The sequence below is a fragment of the Protopterus annectens genome, chromosome 8.part0 (genome assembly GCF_019279795.1).
Source record: "Protopterus annectens isolate FY-2018-M chromosome 8.part0, PAN1.0, whole genome shotgun sequence".
Taxonomy (NCBI): Eukaryota; Metazoa; Chordata; order Ceratodontiformes; family Protopteridae; genus Protopterus; species Protopterus annectens.
The window spans coordinates 885539620-885563194 of NC_056741.1; the positions used below are offsets into that span (position 1 = coordinate 885539620).

Consider the following 23575-nt stretch of genomic DNA (forward strand, 5'->3'; position numbering starts at 1 on the left):
ATTTGCCTTTTCCCCAAAATTGTGCAGTCTCAGAGTTAGTATATATAATTAGCAGGTGGTGTAGGGGGGCAACCCCCAGATGGAGGCTGTACCAAGACTTGCCCCCCCCCCCACATACACACACAAAAAATATGTTTTTATCTTTTTAAACCATTGTTTGCATGTGCCAAGATTTCTTGTGTGGGTCGTACGTATTAGAGTGTTGGCGTTTACAAAGTCGAACTTTTGTGTTTGAGCTTTGAATGTGGAAAACTGGGATATTTGCTGTTTATCATTAGATCCTATATACACAAATACATATATACCATACATGTACACACACACATATATGTATATGTGTATATATATATATATATATATATATATATATATATATATATATATATATATATATATATGCTTGTACATTATATGTATATATATATATATATATATATATGTATAATATATAAACTGCGGTGGTGGTGCTGTGGTAGCGTTGTCGCCTCACAGTAAGATGTTGTCCTGTTCGATTCTCAGCTAAAGCGGCTTGTGTGTGGAGACATGCGTGAATGGGCGTACCTTCGTTGAAGGTTGTGCGTCAGGGCTGACATCTCGGCACGTAAAAATCTACTGCCAATCATTAGCAGACCGGAGTTCCACTGTGGCGACCCCTAAAAGCCGAAAGACACAACATATATATATATATATATCTATATATATCTATATATATATATATATATATATATATATATGTATATATCTATATCTATCTATCTATATATAATATATATATATATATATATATATATATATATATATATATATCTATCTATATATATATATATATATATATATATATATATATATATATATATATATATATATATATGTTTTTGTGGCTAAATACTTTTCTGCCTTTCTCTGTTGTCCTAAAATCAGGTAACAGGTCATTCTTGTTACCTGAAACTTTTGTTTTTTAAAGAAAAAACTTCTTTATTGAATTACCACTTATTTCATTGTTGGACATTAATTTATGCAAACGAAAACAAACCATACTGACATATTTTCATTTGCAAGCATTTTGCATCACTTAACTTCTTATTCAGTCATTTTCAGTCAAACACTGCATAGCTCATTCAATTCTTGGCTTCCCTTAAAGCTCATTCCTCCTCCCACAGTTCCCAGTTTTCTATGTAATTTGCTCCTTCTGTTTTCTCAAGATCCCACTTCCAGTTCTTCTGTTTCTGTTAATGTATTCACTACTTCTGTGTTACTGTATTCACTACTTCTAGCATGGTTGGTTTAGACTTTGATTTCCATTTTCTAGTAATTGCTTTTTTGGCAGCCACCAGAATAAACTCAACATTGCCTTACTGTGTTTGGGAATTCTAAATCTGTATCACAGTTCATAAATAAATATTCCCTGACTTATACCAATTTGCACACCAAGTATTTCAGACATAGTAGCCTGCAGGAAATTGTTAGTCTGCCAACTCTTTACACTCCCCAAAAATATGTTCTGCATCACACCTCCAACATTTGCAGTCTACATGAGGAAAACTTCTTTGGAGAGTGCTTGGGAATAAAAATACCCATGCAAACACTTCCAAGCAAAGATCCTAAGTCTTCTAGACATTGTTGCATATTTGGCAGTCATACATATATCTTCCCATTGTTTATTTGTGAATTGCTTATCCATCTTTTCCTCCCAATCCTTTCTCACCTACTCTGATTCCTATAGTTATCAAACAGTATTTTATTTGCCCTACTAATTAGCCCTTTTTTAACTGCAGCTTCTGTTTTCGATTTTAGTAAAAACTCTACTATTGCTGGCCTTTCACTTAAGATCCTCTTATTCCTTTCTCTTTACCTATACTCTGATATTAATCATTGATGGGGGGGCAATCTCTAACCTGCATTCCAAATGAATTATTGGCCTTTCACTCTCTAATTAATTATTTACTCCCAATATCTTGGTTCCTTTGCTAGTTTTCTCCAGTAAATTATATCCTCCTCTTGTTTATTTTCTGTACCCCTAATTGAGGTCATCCCTGTCGACAGAAGCTTTCTGCATTCCCTTGTTGGCTTAGTTCTTAGAATACTTTCTACTTCTTTATGAATATAATGCTTTGTATGATTATTGTTATTCTCCTTAAGGATCTGCATCCAACATCAAAATATTTACTTATTTCTTGCCCCCCTCCCGGTTTTATCTTCATCCCTTTCCACTTTGAATTAAAGCTTTTATACATAGCACAAGCAGAAAGCTATAACTGTGCAGCTCTGAAATACCTCTTCAAATCAGGTAGTCCCAAAACACCTCATTCTGTTGATAGGATCAACTTGTCATACTTGACTCTTGCTCTCTTCCCCTCTCAGATAAAATCCTTCAACTCTTTAATTGCTATCCAGAACTTCAACTGTGGTTGATAAAAAAAATATGCCTGACCTGTGTATAAAACTGCTTGTATCTTGCTATCCATATCCATAAAACAGATGTTCCAATTTCTCATTTTTTGTGTTATCTTTTTAGTCTCTTCCCACATATGCTTAGCTGATTTAACAAAATCCTTTTAAATCCATACTCCTAAGTACTTGATTTTATCATATCCCCATATACATGGGTATTGCTGAACCAATTTACAACTATTGCCTTTGGTTTTATCTTCTTTAATAATGTATCCCAAAGCACTTGAATGTCCTTATCTGTTTTTTTTCAGGTACGAAATAATATCTGCAAACATTTCTTGATTACCATACCAGTTACATCCTTGAATTTCTGAACCCTTATTTTCTTTACTAGTGGTTCTATATATAATGCAAATAAAAAGAGGAAAGAGGACACCCCTGCCTGGTTCCTGTGCTCAAACAAAATTTATCAGAGAGAAACTCCCCACTTTAATTTTTGCCTCTGATCCCTCATATATTCTCCTAATGAACTTTATTATTTTATCAGGAAATGCAAATGCTTCCATTACCCTATTCATAAAATCCCAGCTTACTCTGCTGACTGCTTTCTCTGCATCAAGACTCACCAACAACAGCGATCTGTTCTTACAGTCTGCTTCCCTCTGGAACATCAGTGTTCTACTAATGTTGTTAGATGTTTGCCTCCCCTCCATAAAACCATGTTGATACACAGGCTAGGCATATTCTATGAATTTTGGCATCACCTTTGCCATTTTTTAGCGATTATACACATCAACACTTTATAATGGAGCTTTTCTCCCCGGGCATTCGCTGAAAAAGGACCTGCGTCCAGTCGGAATTTCCCGGTAACAAATGTAAATAAATAAATAAAATAAATAAATAAGGTATAAAATCAAAATGGGCCTATATTAGGCTGGATCTGATGGGTCTTTACCATCTTTAGGTATTACAGCTACCACAGCTTTCTTCCAGAATGCTGCTGCTTCTCCCCCTTTTAAAATTCTGTTAAAGAAAACTTTCCAGTTATTTATCGCTTTCTTCTCTCCTGACTTCCAAACTCCCCCAGGAATACCAGCTGTTCCTGGAGACTTTCCTGTAGATTGGTTAAACATCACAATTTTATCTCATCTCCTCTTTTTCCAACTGTTAATAAATGAGACTCATCCAACTTTAACCGTGGCATATTATTCTTCCATAAAGACATGTTACCTGAAACTTTAAGCCTAATCTTGCGGTCTTGCTGAAGAGCTTAACATCTTGTTAGTTTGTTGAAATCTGATAGCATTATTCTGTTCACATAATCTTCTGTGAACATTTTAATACCATTTTGATTGCATGCTTATAATGTAACTAGTGTCATATTTTATGTTGCAGTGTTTGTGCTAACTGGGCTGTGGCTAAAAAGGGTTGGATTATTGTTCATCCTTTTTACCTGTTAATTAAGTAAAACATTTTATGTGTTTATTTATGTTTTGTATTGTTTCTATTATATTTTTACATTTGATCTGATGTTGTCTCCTCCATTCATCCTCACGGCAGGGTCTCTGATCTGACCCTCGGATCTGGCTCAGTCACTTCCACAGGCTTTGATCCGACTCTCAAGCTCCTCCTTCATACCCACAATGCCCTGCATCCACTCAACTACCTCAGATCTCGTTTGCCGCCCAGCAAGTTTAGACGCGGATTGCCTCTCTCAAGCCATTCGTTGGTTCTTAAAAAAATTTGTTAAGTGTCTTTGGCGTATTTCTCCTCCCTCTTCTTTCTAGAGTGTGTGGGTGCATGTGCGCTTTTTATTTTTTTTCGTCTTATTTCTTCTCTTTTCCTCCTGTTAACTTTATGATTTAAAGTTAATTTAAGCTTGGTGTTAAATTTATCCTTAATTTTTTACTGCTTTATAGTAAAATTCTTACCTGTCTGTTGGCATCTCCTTATTGTTCTGTCCGTTATTTTTGGCAGGCTTTTCTTTCTCCCTTATGGATGACAAACTGTTTCCGGCTTTAAATGCTGCACTTCTTGTGGCCATAAACTCCCCAGTCAGGATGCCCATAAGGAGTGCGTGTACTGCCTGGGAGCTGTCCATGTAAATGATGAGTGTCCTGTATGTGTGGCCTTTAACCTTCTGGCTTTAGCCAACGGATGGAACAAACTTATTTTAAGGGGCCTTGTTTCTTCCTTGGCTGAGGCTCACACACCTTCTCTGGCTTCTAACTCCTCGGCTTCTGCTAAGGAGTCTAAAAGAAGGTCCCCCCGTGTTCCCCTGAGGGATGTTCCTGAATCAGAGAAGCCTAAGAAATTAGCGGATTCCACCTCCAATCTGCTGAAGTCTGCTCCCCTGTCAGATTCTATACCCTCCTCGCATCCAGAGGAGATCATCACTATTTCTCTGACTCCATCATCTGCTCCAACTTCAGATCCTACTACTGTGGATCCAAGGGCTTTGACAAAGTCCCCGGCTCTAACCACCAAGTTTAAACACTCCAGGCCCCCCTCGTTGGCTTCATCTAGGTCCTGCAGAAGCTTGTCTGAGGCGGACATGGACAGGTTGATGAGGAGGTTTCTTAAGGCCCAGATTCAGATGGGGATAGTCTTGGTTCCTTGGCTTGTTGGATTTGTGAGCTACTCTAGACACCTCATCAGGACTCCTTCTCTGATCCGGCCCCCGGCTTTGGAGCCTACAGATTCGGGACTGCCATGTGTGTCGGACTCTGTGCAGAGAAAGTTCCTTCCTCTACTCTGGGAATGCCCTTGGCTAGCCCCATTCCAACTTTTTTGGGCATAGTAAGTCTCAGAGCTGGGGTATCTGTGCTGGGTCTTGGGGACTGGCATTGGCTCTTTCCCTCTCAAACCCTTCCCTTGGGTGCTTTGGCATTAAGTTGCTCTGGTCTGATCCCTTCCTGGGGCCATGGATCTGGTGTAAGTCCTTCCTGCTTTTCCTTTGTAGTTTCGGCTCCGGGAGAACTGGATAAGGCTTTGCCGTGTCCTTCGGTCTTTTAGATAATGGAGAGGGTTTTCTCCTGAGTTGGGATTTGACCGTACAGGTTTCCCAATCTGCCTCTGTACCTCCATTGGATCCAGGCCTTACTCTCTCTCATTCTGAAATGGGTCTTCCCACCCCTGGCAGCCTCCAAGACTTCCCAGCTCAGGAGGGATCCCCTTCATCTGATACTGGCCCCAGAATACCCAGCTGAGGAAGTTCCTCAGAAAAGGATGTGTAAAAGGAGGCACGTAGACACCCCCTTGGAGTCCTTAACCAAGGATACTGACTTCGATGAAGGGGAAGGGTCTCCCCGATCCCCACCTGAAGATGTGTCCTTCAGAGACATATTGGAAATCCTAAAGCAGAAAGGTCAGTGGACTGCCCAACCCCCTTCTTCTCAGGAGTCAGTCCTCTTGGAGGCATTCCAGTTGAGCCCATCTACGTCCTGGGTGACCCCCCCCCCCCCAGGCATTTGCCCTAGTGGACTTGAAAGGAACCGGACACCATCGAACCTATTCCCAAGCGGCCCGGTAGGTTTTTAGTGCCCCGTACAGACAGGAAACGTTGGATTAAGGGCCCTGAGGGTGATGCTATCATGGTGGCGGCAGTAACCAAGAAAGAGCTTGCAAAAGAATATGACACTGTCCATCCACCAAACAAGAAGTCCAGAGCGTTGGACAGAATTGGGAAGCATGTTTATACCTTAGCAACTATTGTGCTGAAGTCGTTGAATTATCTCACTCATTTTACTTGGCTTCAGAAGGACCTGATTAAAGAATTGTCAGCCTCCCTGTAAGCCCATGCCTGCAGAGGGATTTAAGAATGTTTCGCCCAAGTTGACCACTCTCTCATCTATCTTCAGTTCCTCAATGATGTTACTCTCCCATTCCACAGATGGCACCTCACTAGCAGCCGGTTCAGGACTATTTGATTTTGTGGCATCCTTTAAGGTGTCTTTCATTAATGTCCCTTATGATGGTTCCTCCCTCTTTGGGCCGTCTGTTAGAGACATTCTTACCCACAGCAGAAAGGACGGGAATACCCTTTCTGCTGTTGAAATTAAGTTTTCTACCCCTCAGAGGGCCTTCTCCAGGAACCAGTGTGGGGGTAAGAAAATGTGGTTCTGCAAGTCTCAAGGGCCTTTCCAGGACCTGTGTGAAGAACACTCCTCTAGAGGCAGAGGAGGAGGGTCTGATAGTAGGCACCACCCCAGAGGCAGAGGGGGTCAGCAGAACCAGGACTTTAGGGAACCCCCTTCCAGTAAGTCCTACCGGCACTCCTGAAGTGCTGGCCAAGTGTCTGTCTCTGGAGGCAGTTGGGGGATGATTAGCTTTGCAACCCGAAGCCAGGACCCAGTTAACTCAAAACCATTGGGTGCTAAGCGTGATATCCAGAGGCCATTATATTCTCTTTTCCTTTCCACCTTCGCAATCCAAAACCCTTCCCAATGTGTCACCCAGTCAAAGGAAGGATGCAGCACAGGAAATTCAACAGCTGTTGCAGGAAAGTCATCTAGGAGGTCCCAGCTGAACAAAGAGGATTCAGAACCTACTCCCGCTTCTTTTTATTGCTGAAAAAGACAGGGGACCTAAGACTTTTTCAGAATTTCAGCAAGTTAAATGAATATGTCAAAAAGGCAAGGTTCTGAATGGTTATGGTTCAGTCTATTCTGCCACTGTTGCACAAGGATGACTGGATGTGCTCCATAGATCTCAAGGACATGTGCTAGCACATCAAAATAGACCAGCGCTCCAGGAAATATCTGTTCTTTTGGCTGGGAGCCAGTCATTACCAGTTCAGATCACTGCCCTTTGGTCTTACCACAGCCCCCCCCCCCCCTGGGTGTTCACCAAATGCATGGCAGTGGTAGCCAGTCACATGAGGCTCAAAGGATTCCAAGTGTTTCCATATTTCGATGATTGGCTCCTAACTGCTCCCACAAAACATCAACTTATCCAAGCCAGGGACTACTTACTCAATTAGCACCCTCACTGGGCATCACCATAAACATGAGCAAGTCCAACCTCATTCCTGTTTAGAATTTAGAGTTCATAGGTGCGCAACTTAACACAAGGGTCAGATAACTTCTGTATCTCTACACTGAGTAGCCATCCTGAGGAATCAGGTGCAACAGCTTTTAACACTACAAGCCCCTACTGACTGATCCTGCAGGTCCATGTCTGCAGCCATTCTGTTAGTTCCCATAGTCGGATTTCTGATACCTGTTCTGCAATGAACACTAGCCAGTCAGTGGTCCATCCTGTTCCAGCCCTTGTCTTTTTGCATCAAACTGACTCCCATCTGCAGGCATCATGTCAGCTGGTGGATTCAGACAATGTTCTTCTCGGTGGACTGTTTGTGAACAGTCCTCCAATAGCCACCGTGACCATAGATGCTTCCCAGTCCGGGTAGGGGGGGGGGGCATTACAATGCGAAGATGGTCCAAGGCACATGGTCACCCCACGAGACCAAATTGCATATCAAGTGTCCTAGAGATAAGAGCTGTCCTCCTAACATTGCAAGCCTTTCAGGACGTTCTCCCTCTGGGGCTATTGCAGTACACACTGACAACCTGTCTGTTTGTTACATCAACAAGGAAGGAGGAACCTGTTCTTACTGTCCTTGCAGGGAGGCCATGAGAGTGTGGGAATAGGCACTCTCTTCAGACTGCCTTCTAATTGCAACACATGTTCCAGGGAAAACAAAGAATCTGGCGGACAGACTCAGCAGGTCTGTTCTGATTCTACATGAGTTGTCCCTCAACCAGTCAGTAGCGAACATGATCTTCAGTAGTTGGGGTCACCTTGCTGAGACCTCTTTGCTTCCCCCACAACAACAAGTACAGTAAGTTTTTCACTCTGATCCCCCCTTCTGGAGGAGTCCCCGAGGGATGCTATGGTCCACAGTTGACCCCTGGATCTTCTATATGCTTACCCTCCTCTCCCACTCATCCCCAAATTTCTTTAGAAGGCAAACCGGTTGAAGAGTTCAGTCATACTCATTGCCCTTTTCTGACCTTGCCAAATGTGGTTCCCCTTTCTTTAGTCTCATCTGAAGTATCCTCCTTGGATACTGGAGCCCACACAGGATCTTCTCTCTCACCCATCAGGGACACACACCCCAGTCTTCAAACCCTAGAATTGACCGCTTGGTTCCTCCACTTCTGACCTTAATTAGACAATCCACGCTTCAGTCTGTGATCCAAAAAAATATTTTAGCATCACAAAAGGCTTCCATTAAGAAAGTCTACAATAGCAAGTGGAAGAGGTTCATTGTTTGGGACATTAACAGGAACATTGACCCTTTTTCAGCACCTGTGTCAGATGTGTTACTATTTCTTAGTACTCTCTTTAATGACTGTACTAGCTTTTCCACTGTTAAGTTATGGTTAGCTGCTATATCCAACTTTCATACAGCAAGTCAGACACATTCCTTGTTCATGATCAGATTATGTAAATCCTTCTTGAAGGGTATTTTCTTACTAAGACCCCCATTAGGGATCAGTCTCCCCCTTGGGACCTTACTTTGGTAGTGCAGGCATTGACACAGGACCCCTTTGAACCTGCAGCTACTTGTGACATAAAGTTTCTGTCCTGGAAAATAGCCATCTTGGTGGCTGTAACGTCTGCCAAGAGGATTTTTGAGCTTCAAACTCGTCTTCTAAACCCTCTTATCTTGTTCCATAGAGATGGAGTGCCCTTATGTAGTAATCCATCCTTTATGCCTAAGGTAGCTACAAAAAGCAATATCAAGTAGTCTATACAACTACCAGTATTTTTTTCCAGTCTTTCTAACAAAGGGGAGTACGCCCTTCACCGCTTGGGCATTCATTTACAGCTCCATTTTTATCTGCACAGAACCTAACAGCATAGTAGGTCTAAGCAGTTTTTATAGCTTTTTCTCCTAATAGACTTGGTCAAGCGGTATTAAAAATGACCTTAGCAAAATGGATCTCTGATTGCATTTCTTTTATTTACTCCTCCAGAGGATTACAGTTACCTAAACCTCCTAAGGTGTATTCTGTCAGAGCTATGGCTACTTCCTCAGCTTTCTGTGCCAGAATTTCTGTTGATGACATATGTGCAGCAGCTACTTGGTCTAATAATCACACCTTTGTGTCACACTACAAATTGGATGTTATTTCCAGGAGCAGAGCTTCATTCGGCTCAGTGATGCTCTGGCATGTACTTCCATGATAGCCACCCAAAGTTCTCGTATCTGGGGACTCTGACCTTGTTGTGAGGATGAATGAAAGAGACAACATCAGATTAGTATCTCTGTTGTCTTCCTTCATTCATCCTTACTTCCCACCCAACCATCTCCCCGCCCTTCTTCTTAAGGAACCTGGATGACCTCAGGACTGTTATGTCCTATATCTTGAGCCTCTTCTGCCGATCTTTGATGTCTGAGAGTGGCATGTATGGTTTGGCAAACTCGATCTGAGGTAGTTGGGTGGATGTAGGGCATTGTAGGTATGAGGGAAGAGTTTGACAGTCTGATCCAAGTCTTAAGGAAGTAGCTAAGCTGGATCTGAGGGTCGGATCCGAGACCCTGTCATGAGGATGAATGAAGGAAGACAACACAGATGCCAAGTTATGGTAAGACATAACTTTTTGTTTTTGTGGTTTACTGTAATTATACATGCTAAAGCTATTCTAATCAAGAATGACCCAAGGTTTAGAGGACTGCACAGTATGGAAGGGTAATGTAAACAGTGCTTTGATAAATACAAAAAAAGAACACGAGAACTGTAAATTCGGAGTCTTTCCTTATCACTTGTGCAGTATTCTTTACAAATGGGATATCCTGCCAAGGATGTTCCCTTTGAAAAAGAAACCAAAAATGAGACATGTTGTTCCTGTAGCTAAGGATCCACATAAAGAGTGCTGGGATTTACACAAGGTCTTTTCAAAGCCCTCATGGCTTTGAAGGCCCCTATTGATTTGCCCATTCCTTCCCTGTTTCCTGGCCTTCTACTCCTTCTAAGAGGCCTAGAGACTCTGCTTCCTTGGAGAAGGAGATGGACTTGGATTCTGGAGAGGAGCTCTTGGCTTACTCCACTCAAATTCATTCCTTTCTAACTTTGGAGTTTGAAGAAGAACATTGCCTTTCCCAAGATGTTCTCCATTGAAGAGTTATCTTTTGGGGAGGGTATTGTCCACATGATGAAACATTTTAAATGGGATTGTTCCCAGATTTCTGATGTTCAGAAAAGAAACTATTAACCTTTGGTAGATTGATTCACCTCTGTCTTTTGCAGTTCCTCCTGTTTTGGGTGCTCTTTTTTAGACCCATTTTTTGTGCCTCTCAGGCTTCTGACTCCCAGCCCCCTGCTCCAGAGAGTCCTGCCAGGTTCTATAAGTTTCCTGAAGCTCATTTTTTTTTTAAATATAAAAGCCCTTCTCTGACCCATCAGTGATTGATTCCCTTGGCCACTGACAAGCCTTCTAAATTGCTGTCCTCTTTTGCCCTGTGGCAAGGACAGTTGGGGTATGGATGGGCATGGAAAGAAAGTATATACCTCTTTCACATTAGCTTTCAGGGCCATAAATTACTTAACCCATATGATTAGATCTGTCCTGGCTCTTCTTTCTCAATGTAGGGGTGTTCTGTCTGATTTGCCTGATTCAGAAGCTGTCTTCTGCTTCCCTATAGCTCATCTCTCTATAAAATGTAGTTATTAGGGTGGCTGCTTCAGGGTCATTTTTGAGGAGATATTCCTGATTGCAGCTTAATTCCTTTCCCGAGGACAATAAGGCTAAATTGCTGGACTCTGTTTTGGTCAACTAAAATCTTTTTTTGGCTATGCAACAGCTAAGCTTTTCAAGACCTTGCAGAATAAGAGGAAAGTCATTTAAGATCTTTAAGCAGATTTTCCTTTCTTCTAGTCCCAAGTTTCAAAGGAATTACCCCTGTAAGTCCTATTTTGTGAGTAGGCAGCTGAGAGCCTGTCGGGACTAAGAGACCTTCCAAGAGGGTTTTTCCTGACAAGTCTTCTGGGGCTTCTAAGAGTCAAAAGCCTTCTTTTCCTGACAAATTTGCTTCCATTTGATTTTCACCCTCTTTGCCCCTCATTCAGATTCCTCTTTCCCTGAGATTGACTGTCTCTCTAACAGTTTGGCAACGCATAGCTACAGATTTGAGAGTGCTTTCCATAATTCAAAACTAATATTCCATGGTTTGGAAGTTCCTTATTCCCTTTTCAGGCATTTCCCAACCTCCACTGTTAGCTTCCTCACTTTCCTTCAGTTCAAGACCTTTTCGTTTAAGGAACCATTTAGCCAGTTTCCGGTTCCCAGGAAGGAGAGTTCTTGGAGGCCCATTCTGAGTCTTCCTTTTCTCAGCAGCTTTCTGAAAGTGCCCTCTTTTAAGATGTTGTCTCTATTTCCCTTGTTACTGTCTCAAACTTTCCTGGTGTCTCTGGATCTAAATAATGCCCATCTTCACATTCCTACTCACCATGTTTACATGAAACTTTTGCATTTCTTTGTTTCTTCCACACATTTTCAGTTCTCTGCTTTACCATTGGTCTTTCTACAGCTCCAAGGGTTTATACCAAGTGTCTGACTCCACTGGTAGACTTCTGCTGACTTCTGGGAATTCATACTTTCCCTTATTTGGATGACCCACTGGTTCAGGCCCTCTCTCAGCACCACCTTCTTCAGGATCTGATACACACAATGCTTCTCCGCAGTATGGGGTTCACTCTAAATCTCAAAAATTCTATTTTTACCTTTTCTCAAGGCCCATGTTTTTCGAGGTTGCAGGATTCAGACCTTGCCAGTGATGGCCTTGCTTCCTCCTTCCCCCTCCAAGCCAAGAAGAAGGTGGTGCTGAGAGAGGGCCTGAACCAGTGGGTCATCCAAATAAGGGAAAATATGAATTCCCAGAAGTCAGCAGAAGGCTAGCAGTGGAGTCGGACACTTGGTATAGGCCCTCCAAGGCCCTTTCCTTGACTGCCTACTTTCTGGCCGTCTGTTCTAGCTCTGGGGTTCATGGCATCCACCATTCCTATGGTTCCCTTCAACTGGCTCCACATGAGGAAGTTTCAGTGGTATCTCAAAACTGTTCAACACTGCCTTCTTCTGGATCTTCTCATCCTTCACTTACCTTAAACACAAGTTCTTCTCATGGATTCAGAAGAATTTCTCTGAATCTTGGCTTGCTTTTTCAAGTCCCTTTTCCCTCTCAGGACTTGTACACAGATGCTTTTTGTCAGGGTTGGGATGCTTCAACAACATTGGGGTCCAGAGAGTTTTCTCTTCCCAGCATCAAATGGATCATATCAGCATAAGAGATGAGCACTTTAATTCTGGCTTTTCATACCTTGTACCCTCTTTGTGTTCTAGGTCATTTGAGGATTTTCACAGACAGCACCACAGTCATGTGGTACGTAAACAAACAAGGGGGTACAAAATCTTCAGGCATGGGATTTTGCAGTCAGCCGTCTAACTCCACAGGTGGTTTAAATTCCTTCAGAGCACAAGCTAGTGGAAGACAGTCTGAGCAGGTCCAAGGCAGATCCTCACAAATGGATGTTTCACAGGGAGGTTTTTCCTGGATCTTCTACATTCCTCAAATAGATTTTTTTTTGCTTGTCCTCTGAACAGACAACTAAATCAGTTCTGCTCCAGAGTTCCTAGTCCTCTGGCTTCAAAGTGGACTCCGTGGCTTTTCTTGGAAGGGATGTCCCTTTATGTTTACCCCTCTTCCTCTGTTGCCAAAAGTTCTGCACAAAATCTTGTGGTACAAGCACAAAATCTTGCTGGTGACTCCCTTTTGGCCCAGACAGCACTGGTTCCCCTTTCTGTTTCATCTGGCCAAGTGCTGTCATCACAAATTACCTCACAGGATGGATCTTCTCACACAGGAAAAGGGGTCTGTCATTCACCCTCATTTATTCACCCTACAATTGACTGTGGGTGACAGTGTTTCTATTCCTGTTGAGAACATGCTTTCGGTTTTGCAGGAGAGAAAACCCACTACTAAAAATCCTATGTAGCTAAATGGAAGAAATTTCATATTTGGTGGCACACTTATAACCTGCCCCCTCTTTCAGTGGATTTTCCTGTAGTACTTTTCTTATTTGTGTGAATTGCTCATTTCTGGCCTGGCATACTCATTTGTTGGACATTTCTGTTTGTCTGCTGTTGTATCTGCCACTTGCTTCTATATTTGAAGTTAAACAATTTTTGAAAAGCATCCTTCACATTAGGCCTGCAAGAAAGCCTGTTTCACCATCTTGGGACCTACATTTTTTTCTTGAAAAATTAACTCATACTCCTTTTGTGCCTACAGTCTCTTCTTTGCAGCATTGTATTTTAAAGACTCTGTTGCTTGTAACCCTTACTTCTGCCAGTAGAGCTTCTGAACTTTAGGCATTTGTGGCTCTTCCCCTTTTTTGTTTTTTTTCACAACGATGGATGTTCTTCATGTTTCACTGTTACAGTCATTACACTTGGGGGTAATCTGCTGGCAGGTTGCCCTCAGTCGGCCTGAATTTCAAAGTCTTGGGTCCTGCGTCGGTTGCTGTCTTCTCTTCCGTGACATCAGGTCGTCAGGGGTATAAAACATGCAGCCGACGCCATTTTCTTTCGTCTTTCTTGCCGCGCGGTGCCCGTCGGCCGACTACTGAAAAATTCGAGTTTGAGTTTCAGAACTGAAGTCTTCACTAAAGCTAAGTACCCTGTTGGGGAAACTTTTTTTCTTGCTTTTTACCGATGTCAGAAAAAGTTAATAATTGTATTACTTGTGGGAAGCAAATACCTCATAAGGATTTCACTTTATACTGTATTCCTTGCCTAGGCCCTGATCACGACGTGCCTGGCTGTCAGTTTTGTGCTAAATTTAACCAACGCACTATTAAGCGTCGGTATATTTATGCATCAAAGTATTTTGGAAACAGATTTAACTACCCAGAAATGTTGTCGGATAGCAATCCGACTACCGGAGTACATAAAAAACGCAAAGAAAAGGACAGAGAAAGGCAGTCGAGATCCAAAACCGATGACAAAGCTTCTCCTAAGCCATTCGCCCGTTCTCAGTGAGGAGCTTTCGCAGCCCCTGATACCCGCTACCTTCGAGTCGCAGGCCTCTACCGACACCCATGTGGAGTCCGGCATGCCGCAAGATACTCAAGGTGTTGGACCGACGGATATATCTCCCTCGGATGGGTCTGGAGCCGCTGAGCAGACACCGGCTTCTGAGGGTGTATTCAGACCTCAACATTTGTATATCAAACCGACGACAGCTGCAAAAGCAACTTCTAAAACTAAAAAAACAGACGCATGAGCCACATGCACAGGCATCTATGCCTAAAAAACAGATGATCAAAATGGCTGAAGACCTTATTACCTTGATCAGGGGTACCCATCCCCCTCCAGATAACAGGCCTAGGCAAGACACTGATTATGAATCTTCAGATCAGGTTTCTATTTCTTCTGATTCCTCTTCTGATCAGGAATTGTCTATACCTCCCTATGAGGATTCTGATGCTGAGGAGTCTATTCCATCTGCATCTCCTCCTGAGGATTATTCATTTGGAGAAACCTTACATACTTTGAGGGAGCATTTTCACTGGGAGAGTCAAGATTTCTCAGAATCAAAAAAGAGGCTCAGACATTTCCTTCTCCCTCAGCACAAGCCTTTAGCTATCCCTCCCTGTTTTAGACATTGTGGATGATGTGTTTTCAGAGTTGAGCTTGACCCCTGACTCCTTACCTCTGGCTCCCAGTAAGCCTGACAGATATTACAGGGTACCTGACTCACATACATTTTTATTTAGAAACCCTGCTGCTGATCCTGAAACTATTTCACAGGGTCCAAAGGGAGTTAAGGCCTCAACAGCAAAAAATCCTACACCCTCTGACAGAGATTCAAGGGCACTAGACAGATGAGTAAAAAAGGTTTATACATCTGCAACCTTGGCAATCAGGGCCTTAAACTGTCAATTTCATATGATTAAGTACCAACAACATGTTATGGGATTGCTGAAACAGAAAATGATTTTGATTTCAGAATGTGCATAAAATAAAGACTTGCAGGAATTATTGCATGCAGCTGAACAAGTTGGAAAGCATACTTTGCAATGTGGTTTTGATTCCTTAGAGGCCTCCTGCAGGGCTGCAGTTACTGGATCTGTGATTAGAAGGCATGCCTGGTTAAAGGAACAAAATTTGCCTGATCATGTTAAAGCTAAATTGCTAGATGCACCTTTACAGCATGATTCTCTGTTTGGTATTAAGGCAGAAGAGGTTCTAAAGAAAATGGAAGACGAAGCTAAGTCTATGCAAACTGTTAAAGACGTCTTACAAGTGCAGCCACCAGGATTCATTAGACACTGGCCTACAAAAAATTGGTCCTTTCCTGTGTCAGACAGAGCTCAAAGGGGCAAATCCAGATGCCCTAAGGGTTCCAGATACCAGGCGCAAGATTCATACAGGTCAAAGCAGCGGGGCGCTTCCATCTCCAAATGTGGAGGAGATAAAGCGCAAACCTACAGAAAGCAATCCCAATGACTTCCCTCTGCCTACACCAAGCACTTATCTTTTGGCAACACCCATAGGGGGAAAATTAGCACTTTTTGCTCAAAATTGGCAGTTAATAACCCAGGACATGTGGGTACTAAACATCGTATCACAGGGATACAGATTCCATTTCCACACTCTGCCAATGGCAAGTGGTTGGCCAGATCTGCCAAAAAATCAATGGACAGAGGCACAGAAACAGGTTACGTTCCTCATGGATATGGGGGCCATTCAGACAGTACCAGAACAAGAAAAAGGACAAGGTTTTTACTCAGGACTGTTCTTGGTACCCAGAAAGGACAAGGCCTGGCGGCCAATACTGGAATTATCGATTTTGAACACATACCTGGACATTCCAAAATTCAAAATGCTCACTTTGCAGCAGCTTCTGCCCATGCTGGGCAAGAATGCTTGGCTGATGACTTTAGACCTAAAAGAGGCATACCTGCATGTCCCAATAAGACAGTCATGCAGAAGATACCTCAGATTCAAGGCTGGCTTAATGCATTACCAATTCTCTGCACTGCCCTTTGGCTTATCTACTGCGCCCAGGATCTTTACAAAGTGCCTGGCACCAGTAATTGCATTTTGCAGACAAAGAAGTATACAAATATATCCTTACTTGGACGACTGTCTCATTCAAGCAGAGAACAAGGACACTCTTCTTCGACACCTGGCATTTGTGAGAAGGCTTCTAACATGCCTAGGGTGCACAATAAACAAAAAGAAATCACAACTGGTACCCTCTCAAAAGATAACATTCCTGGGTGCAAGCTGAGATACAACTGCCCAGATGGCTTACCTCATGCCAGACAAGCAAAGGCAACTGATTACTTACTTCAAAATGATGGCAACAAAAACCCAGTCTTCTGCAAGACAAATTCTGCAGGCTCTGGACTTCATGGCATCCTGCATCCTACTAATTCCATATGCAAGACTGCATATGAGGAAGCTTCAAAGGTACCTAAAAAGTTTATGGAGTCAACATTCACACAGTCTGGAAACAATGATTCCTCTCATTCCCTGCCTGCAACAGGAGTTTCTATGGTGGACAAAGGCATGTCACCAAAACATGGGACTGCCCTTCACTCTACCCCCTGCCAGCCAAACCTTAACAACAGACGCATCAGATTGTGCCTGGGGGGCCCACATGGCAGGAAGATGCATTCAGGGCTTATGGACACCAAAGCAAATGCATCTGCATATCGACCAGAAAGAGATGCTAGCTGTTCAAAGTGCCCTAACAGCCTTCAAGGACTTACTTTATCCAGGACAACTACTGATAAAGACGGACAACACCACAGTCATGTGGTATATAAACAAGCAAGGGGGCACACACTCGTACCCCCTTTGCAGATTAGCCATGGCACTGTGGAACACAGCTTTGACCTACCAAATACGTCTTCAAGCTCATTTTCTGCCAGGAAAACAAAACACTCTGGCAGACGATTTAAGCAGAAACCTTATGGATTCTCACGAGTGGGAACTAAATCCACAAGTCTTCAGCATGATAACAGAGAAATAGGGGAGCCCAGACATAGATCTATTTGCTTCTCCTCAAAATTATCAATTGAAAAGATTCTGCACAAGGACTTATCACAGACAAGCATGGAAAGTGGACGCCCTATCCTTCAGTTGGAAAAACCTATTTGTTTACGCCTTTCCTCCTCTGCCTCTTCTACCCAAGGTCCTCCTAAAAGTCAGACGAGAAGCCAAAGATGATATTAATTGCCCCGGACTGGCCCCGCCAATACTGATACCCAATCCCAAGGAACTTGGCTCAATACCCAGTTTGGACCTTGCCTCAAAGACCACAACTACCAGCAAAACCATCAGATCCTGCACAATCAACTACAGACTCTGAACCTGGTAGCATGGCTAATCATTTAGTCATACAAACAACACCTCTCAGTAAAACTGTGATAGATGTTGTTTTGGAAGCCAGAAGGCCTAGTACTAGAAAATCTTATGCTGACAAATGGAAGAGATTCTGTGTTTGGAATCAAGCACAAGGAACTGATACAGCAGAACCAAATATTCCTCAGATATTACAGTACTTAACTGAGATGCTTGACAAAGGCCTTTCTTTCTCATCAATCAAAATCCATGCCTCTGCCATTTCGGCTCATTACAGTACAGAGCCACCAATCTTTTCTCATCCTTTACTAAAGCAGTATCTTAGAGGAGCCAAAAATTTAAGGTCTCCTAGAAGATCACCATTACCTGCATGGGACCTCAGTTATGTGTTGGAAAAACTCACCCTGCCTCCATTTGAACCAGCTGCTACCATTGATCTAAAGTTCTTATCATGGAAAATAGCTCTGCTGCTAGCAATTACTTCAGCAAGAAGAGTTTCAGAGCTACAGGTCCTCATGGCTGTAGAGCCTTTTATCATATTTTACCCAGACAGGGTGTCTCTGAGGACAAATCCTACTTTTATGCCTAAGGTGGTTTCCAGTGTGGCCCTTAACCAAACAGTTCATCTGCCAACTTTATATCCAAATCCGCAGAACAAGGGGGAGAGAATTTTGCATTCCTTGGACGTACACAGACAGCTAAGATTCTACTTGAGCAGGATTAAAGCTCTAAGAAAAACTGAGCAGTTACTAGTGTCATATGCTGCAGGATCAGAAGGAAAGGCTATTTCAAAGCAGACAGTTTCAAAAGTGGATAAGCCACTGCATCTGTTTCTGTTACTTACACCATGGTAAACCTGTGCCCAAGGGCATTAGGTCTCATTCCACCAGAGCTGCAGCTACTTCAGCAGCCTTTCTCAGAGGAGTACCAACCAAAGACATTCTAGAGGCTGCTACTTGGAGTTCTGTTCACACCTTTACAAAGCATTACCATTTGCCTCTTTACTCTAAGTCCAGGGCAGGCTTTGCCACTGCAGTGCTGCAGGGCCTTATAGCCGCACCTAATGCTGTTTAGCTCCAGCCTCCCAACCATAGCTTTGGGATTCTACCCAAATGTAATGACTGCAACAGTGAAACACGAAGAACATAGTACAGTTGTGTACACTTACCATAAATGTAGATGTTCGAGTGTATTCACTGTTGCAGTCCAGGTTACCCTCCCGCCATCCCCCTGTCATTCTGAAATTTATCTTTCCTTCTCTATCTGCTACAACCTATGTGGTGTATTTGCTTGTAGATGAAGGTAAAGTTTATATTGATGCATGTATATACAGATATATATAAATTTGCTACCTTTTTGGAGGCACCTGACATCGAGGGCAAGAAAAACTAAAGAAAATGGCGTCGGCTGCATGTTTTATACCCCTGACGACCTGACGTCATGGAAGAGAAGACAACAACCGACGCAGGACCCAAGACTTTGGAATTCAGGCTGACTGAGGGCAACCTTCCAGCAGATTACCCCCAAATGTAATGACTGCAACAGTGAATACACTCTAACATCTACATTTATGGTAAGTGTACACAACTGTACTTTTCTCTTCATACCAATCCTTCTTTTGTGCTTAAGGTTGTTAATGATTTTTTTCTCCCTGAATCAAACCATTCATATTCCTTTTTCCCCTTTTCCACAGAATGATAGTGAGCAAATTTCTTCATACTTTGGATCTACATAGACAGCTCAGATATTACCTTGACAAGACTAGAGGTATAAGGAAATCTGAGCAACTTTTTGTTTTTCATTCCAGGAAATTGTGTTTGAATGTCTCTAAGCAAACTGTCACCTCCTGGATTTCTAGGGCCATTTCCTTTTGCCATTCTTTTTATGGTAAGCAACTTTCTTCTGCTCATGCTCACTCTTCTAGGGCAGTCGCCTCTTTTAGTGCTTCTTTCAAGGGTCTGGATACTAGATTAATTCTAGAAGCTGCTACTCGGTCTTCTCTACATAGCTTTACTAAACATTATAAGTTGGATGTGATTTTCTAGGGGCAGGGTCATCCTACACGAGTTATTGGAAGGCTCTACTCCCATTCTCCCATTCTTATTACCTTTTGTACTGTACCATTTGTAAAGAGTTCTGTAACAATGATAAGGAAGGACATAATACAGTTGTGTACGATCTTACCATAGTAGTAGATGTCCTACTTTCACTCTTACAGCATTTCCCTCCTTCCTTCACCCTGTTTTTCTTTTGGAGCTTTTCCTCTGGCTGAGTGGTCCTTCTTACATTTCTTCCTTTCCTGGATGCACGTCATTACTTCTCCTTCTGTGATGCTCTGGCTGTTCTGGGGATTAGATGCTCGTGTGATACTTATGCTCTCTGCTTTAGATGTAGGACATATGTCTGACGTAGGGCACCTGAAAAGAGATATAAGGCCTTGGAATGTCAGCTGGATGATTGGCTGTCCTCAGCAGGATATCCCATTTGTAAAGAATACTGCAACAGTGAAAAGTAGGACATCTACTTTTATGGCAACACTATATTTTAATATATATTTTTTTTGGGGGGGGGGGTTGCAGCCTTTATTAACTTTTTTTACTTCAAATCGAGAGTTAATTTTTGTGTGTTTTTGTCAGGTATTAAGTTGGGAATGCACTCAGTTCCAGTTGCTACAGCCTGCACCATTTACCACAAGTTTTTCTGTGAAACCAACCCAGATGTATATGACCCATATCTTGTCGCTATGTCATCTGTTTACTTGGCAGGCAAAGTTGAAGAACAGCACTTGCGAACTCGTGACATTATAAATGTCAGTCACAGGTATGCTGATTGGTAAATATCATGTAATGTCTTTTGTTTGTCACCTCCTTTTCTTTCCTCTTCTGTATGCTATATTTTGTGTAAGAAGTGCTGCCTTGGTTGACTTGCATCCTGTGCGTGAAGTTGGGCATATTGCAACCTCCCATACCTCTCAAACATCCAGATTTTCACAGAATGTCTAGCTTTTTGCCTCGTGTTTTGGTCTGTTCCTCATAAATTGCTTGATTATTTGGAAGATCATTAAGAATTAAATTTGTTAAATAATGATGGATGTTTGAGTTTCGGACTTCATGTCCTTCAGAAAAAAGCGTGCTAATGCAAAACCTGTCATTCTGGCAACTTTCTAAATGTATAATAGCATGTTTTAAAGTCCGTCTCTATTGTGGGGCCCTTTACTACCCATTCTTTTTGGCTTTGTCCATATTTCTTGCTCTGAGAGGTTGAGAGGTATGCAGCCTCTCAGTAGACATATCAGTAAAATATATTTACTGACTTGGGTACTCAGGAAGGATAATAACTTGTGTCTTGGATAGCAACTTTAATAGACACTGTGCTTCAAGTTGATCCTGTAAACAGGAAGACACTTGCTTATTTGTTAGAAGAGCGTAATTATTTTAATGATTGAGTACATTACCTGGGTTAGACTGATGTTCTTCGTCTTCCCTTGCTGCAGTCCTGACAATTGGGTATAGTCCGCGTCCCAGTCGGCCCGAATACCAGAGAGGTTGACGCCGGTCATGGCGCCTTAGACTGACGCCAGAACGTCAGGGTACTAATGCGCATGACCGACGTCATTTCCTCAGTCTTTTTTGCCGCATGGTCCGATGCAGAAGCAGTTTTGCGAGTGCAGGTTGGCGTTCTGAGATTTTCCGAAACCGGAGTTTCAGACCGAATACAGAGTTGGTTAAGTAACCCCGTTGGGGAACATTTTGGTTTTTTCTTGCCTCAGTACTTAAACGGATGTCAGAAAAAGTGAATAACTGTATTTCTTGTGGGAAGCAGATACCGCATAAGGATTATCATACATTGTGTATACCTTGTTTAGGGCCTGAGCACGACGTTGTTGGTTGCCGCTCTTGTGCTAGATTTAACAAGCGCTATTAAGAGGAGGCTTGATTGTGCTAGGTTAGTGTTTGGGAAACGCTGTAATTATAATATGCCGTCGGTTGCTCCGACGCCTGCTTCATCCAAGAAGCGCAAAGATAAAACAGTGAAGCCTAGGGTGAGGAACCGCAGTCCCGGACGCCGGTCCTTTGGAAGGCTCAGGGAGCCGGAGGTTTTGCCAGGAGTTTCTATGGAGTCTCAGGCAGATACTTTACTGTTACAGGATGTGCCCTCTCAGGAGGTAGGCCAGGCTGAGGGGGCTTCTCAGGTAACTGTTCTTCCCTCTCTTCCCAAGGTAGTTAGGGCCTCTCCTTCTGTTGCCAAAGCTTCTTATAGATGTAGGTCAAGTACAGTTTCTGTGGGGGCTTCTCCTAGCATTTCGGCTCTGTGCCTAAGAAACATATGCTCAAAATGGCAGAAGATTTGATTACTCTGATTAGAGGTTCTATGCCCCACCTGATAAGAGGCCTAGGGTGGAACAGGAGTTTGATAGTTTTGAACAGTGTTCACAGGCTTGAGTCTTCTGTGGAAGACTTGCAAGAGTTTCCTACTTATTCTGATTCTGATGTGGATGATTCCACCCTTCGGCTTCTCCTCCTGAGGATTTTTCATTTTCAGAGACTCTTCACTCCATGAGGGAGCACTTTAAATGGGAAGGCCAAGATTACTCTGACTCTAGAAAAAGGCTTAGGGAATTCTTGTTTTGCCTCAGCATAGGCCCTTAGCTATTCCTCCTGTGTTGAATGTGGTGGAGGATGTTTTTGCAGAGGCTTCTCTGAACCCTGATTCCTTGCCTCCTGCTCCTGTTAAGCCTGATAGGTATTATAGGGTGCCCAAGCTCATAAGTATTTGTTTAAGAGTCCCAGGGCGGACCCAGAAACTGTTTCTCAGGGGCCTAAAGGTGTTAAAGCTTCTGTGGTTAAAAATCCTGTACCCTCTGATAAAGAGGCAAGGGCTTTGGATAGGTGGGGTAAGAAAGTATATACTTCTTCCACTTTGGCCATGAGGGCTGTGAATTGTCAGTTTCATATGCTGAAATATCAGAATTATCTCCTTTCACAATTGAAATCTAAGGTGGATGCTTTGGCGGAAGGTATTGAGTGTAAAGAATTGCTGGATTTGGTTCATGTGTCTGAACAAGTGGGTAAGCATTCTTTGCAGTGTGGTTTTGATGCTGTTCAGGCCTCCTCGAGGGTGGCTGCTACTAGTTCTGTTCTTCGCAGACATGCCTGGTTGAAGGATCAGAATTTAGCTGAGCATGTTAAAACAAGGATTTTGGATGCTCCTTTACAGTCTGATGTGTTGTTTGGACCGCCTGTGGAAGCAGTTTTAAAGAAAATGGAGGACAAAGCTAAGTCTATGCAGACTGTTAAAGATTTTGCAGGTACAGCCTCCAAGTTTAGTAGAAATTGGCCTGCTAAGGGGTGGACATATCCTGCTTATGGTTCCCAGTCTAGGGGTAGGTCTAGACGTGGTAGGGGCAGGGCTCAAGGTTCGTTTAGGCCTCGATCAGACAGTTCACCTGCTCAGACTTCTGGTGAAGGCAGGGGTCAGTCCTTTCGTAAGCAGAACCAATGACCTGCCTTTTCAGCTGCCAGTGGACTCGCCTGGCAGCTCCTTTGGGAGGAAGATTGTCTCTTTTCAAAGAAAATTGGGATTTAATCACTCAAGACAGATGGGTGCTGGATATCATTCATCACGGTTACAGATTTTATTTCCACACAATGCCCCCTTTCAGAGGCATGCCAGATGTTCCTCCTTCACAAAGAAAAGAGGCTCACATGCAAATTTCTCAGTTACTCCAGATAGGGGCCATTCAGCCAGTCCCTGTATCAGAAAGGGGCTTCGGATTTTATTCTCGCCTGTTCCTAGTGCCAAA

General features: G+C 42.8%; 1 protein-coding gene across 1 annotated transcript in view; it reads left to right on the plus strand.

Annotated features, from left to right (window-relative positions):
- Positions 1-23575, plus strand: part of LOC122809136 (cyclin-Q-like) — a gene marked incomplete in the record, with an annotated part of 593010 nt that overhangs the window by 179336 nt on the left and 390099 nt on the right. Inside the window, 1 exon segment of the mRNA XM_044080405.1 lies at positions 20409-20592. Within this exon segment, the coding sequence (XP_043936340.1) occupies positions 20409-20592 (184 nt within the window).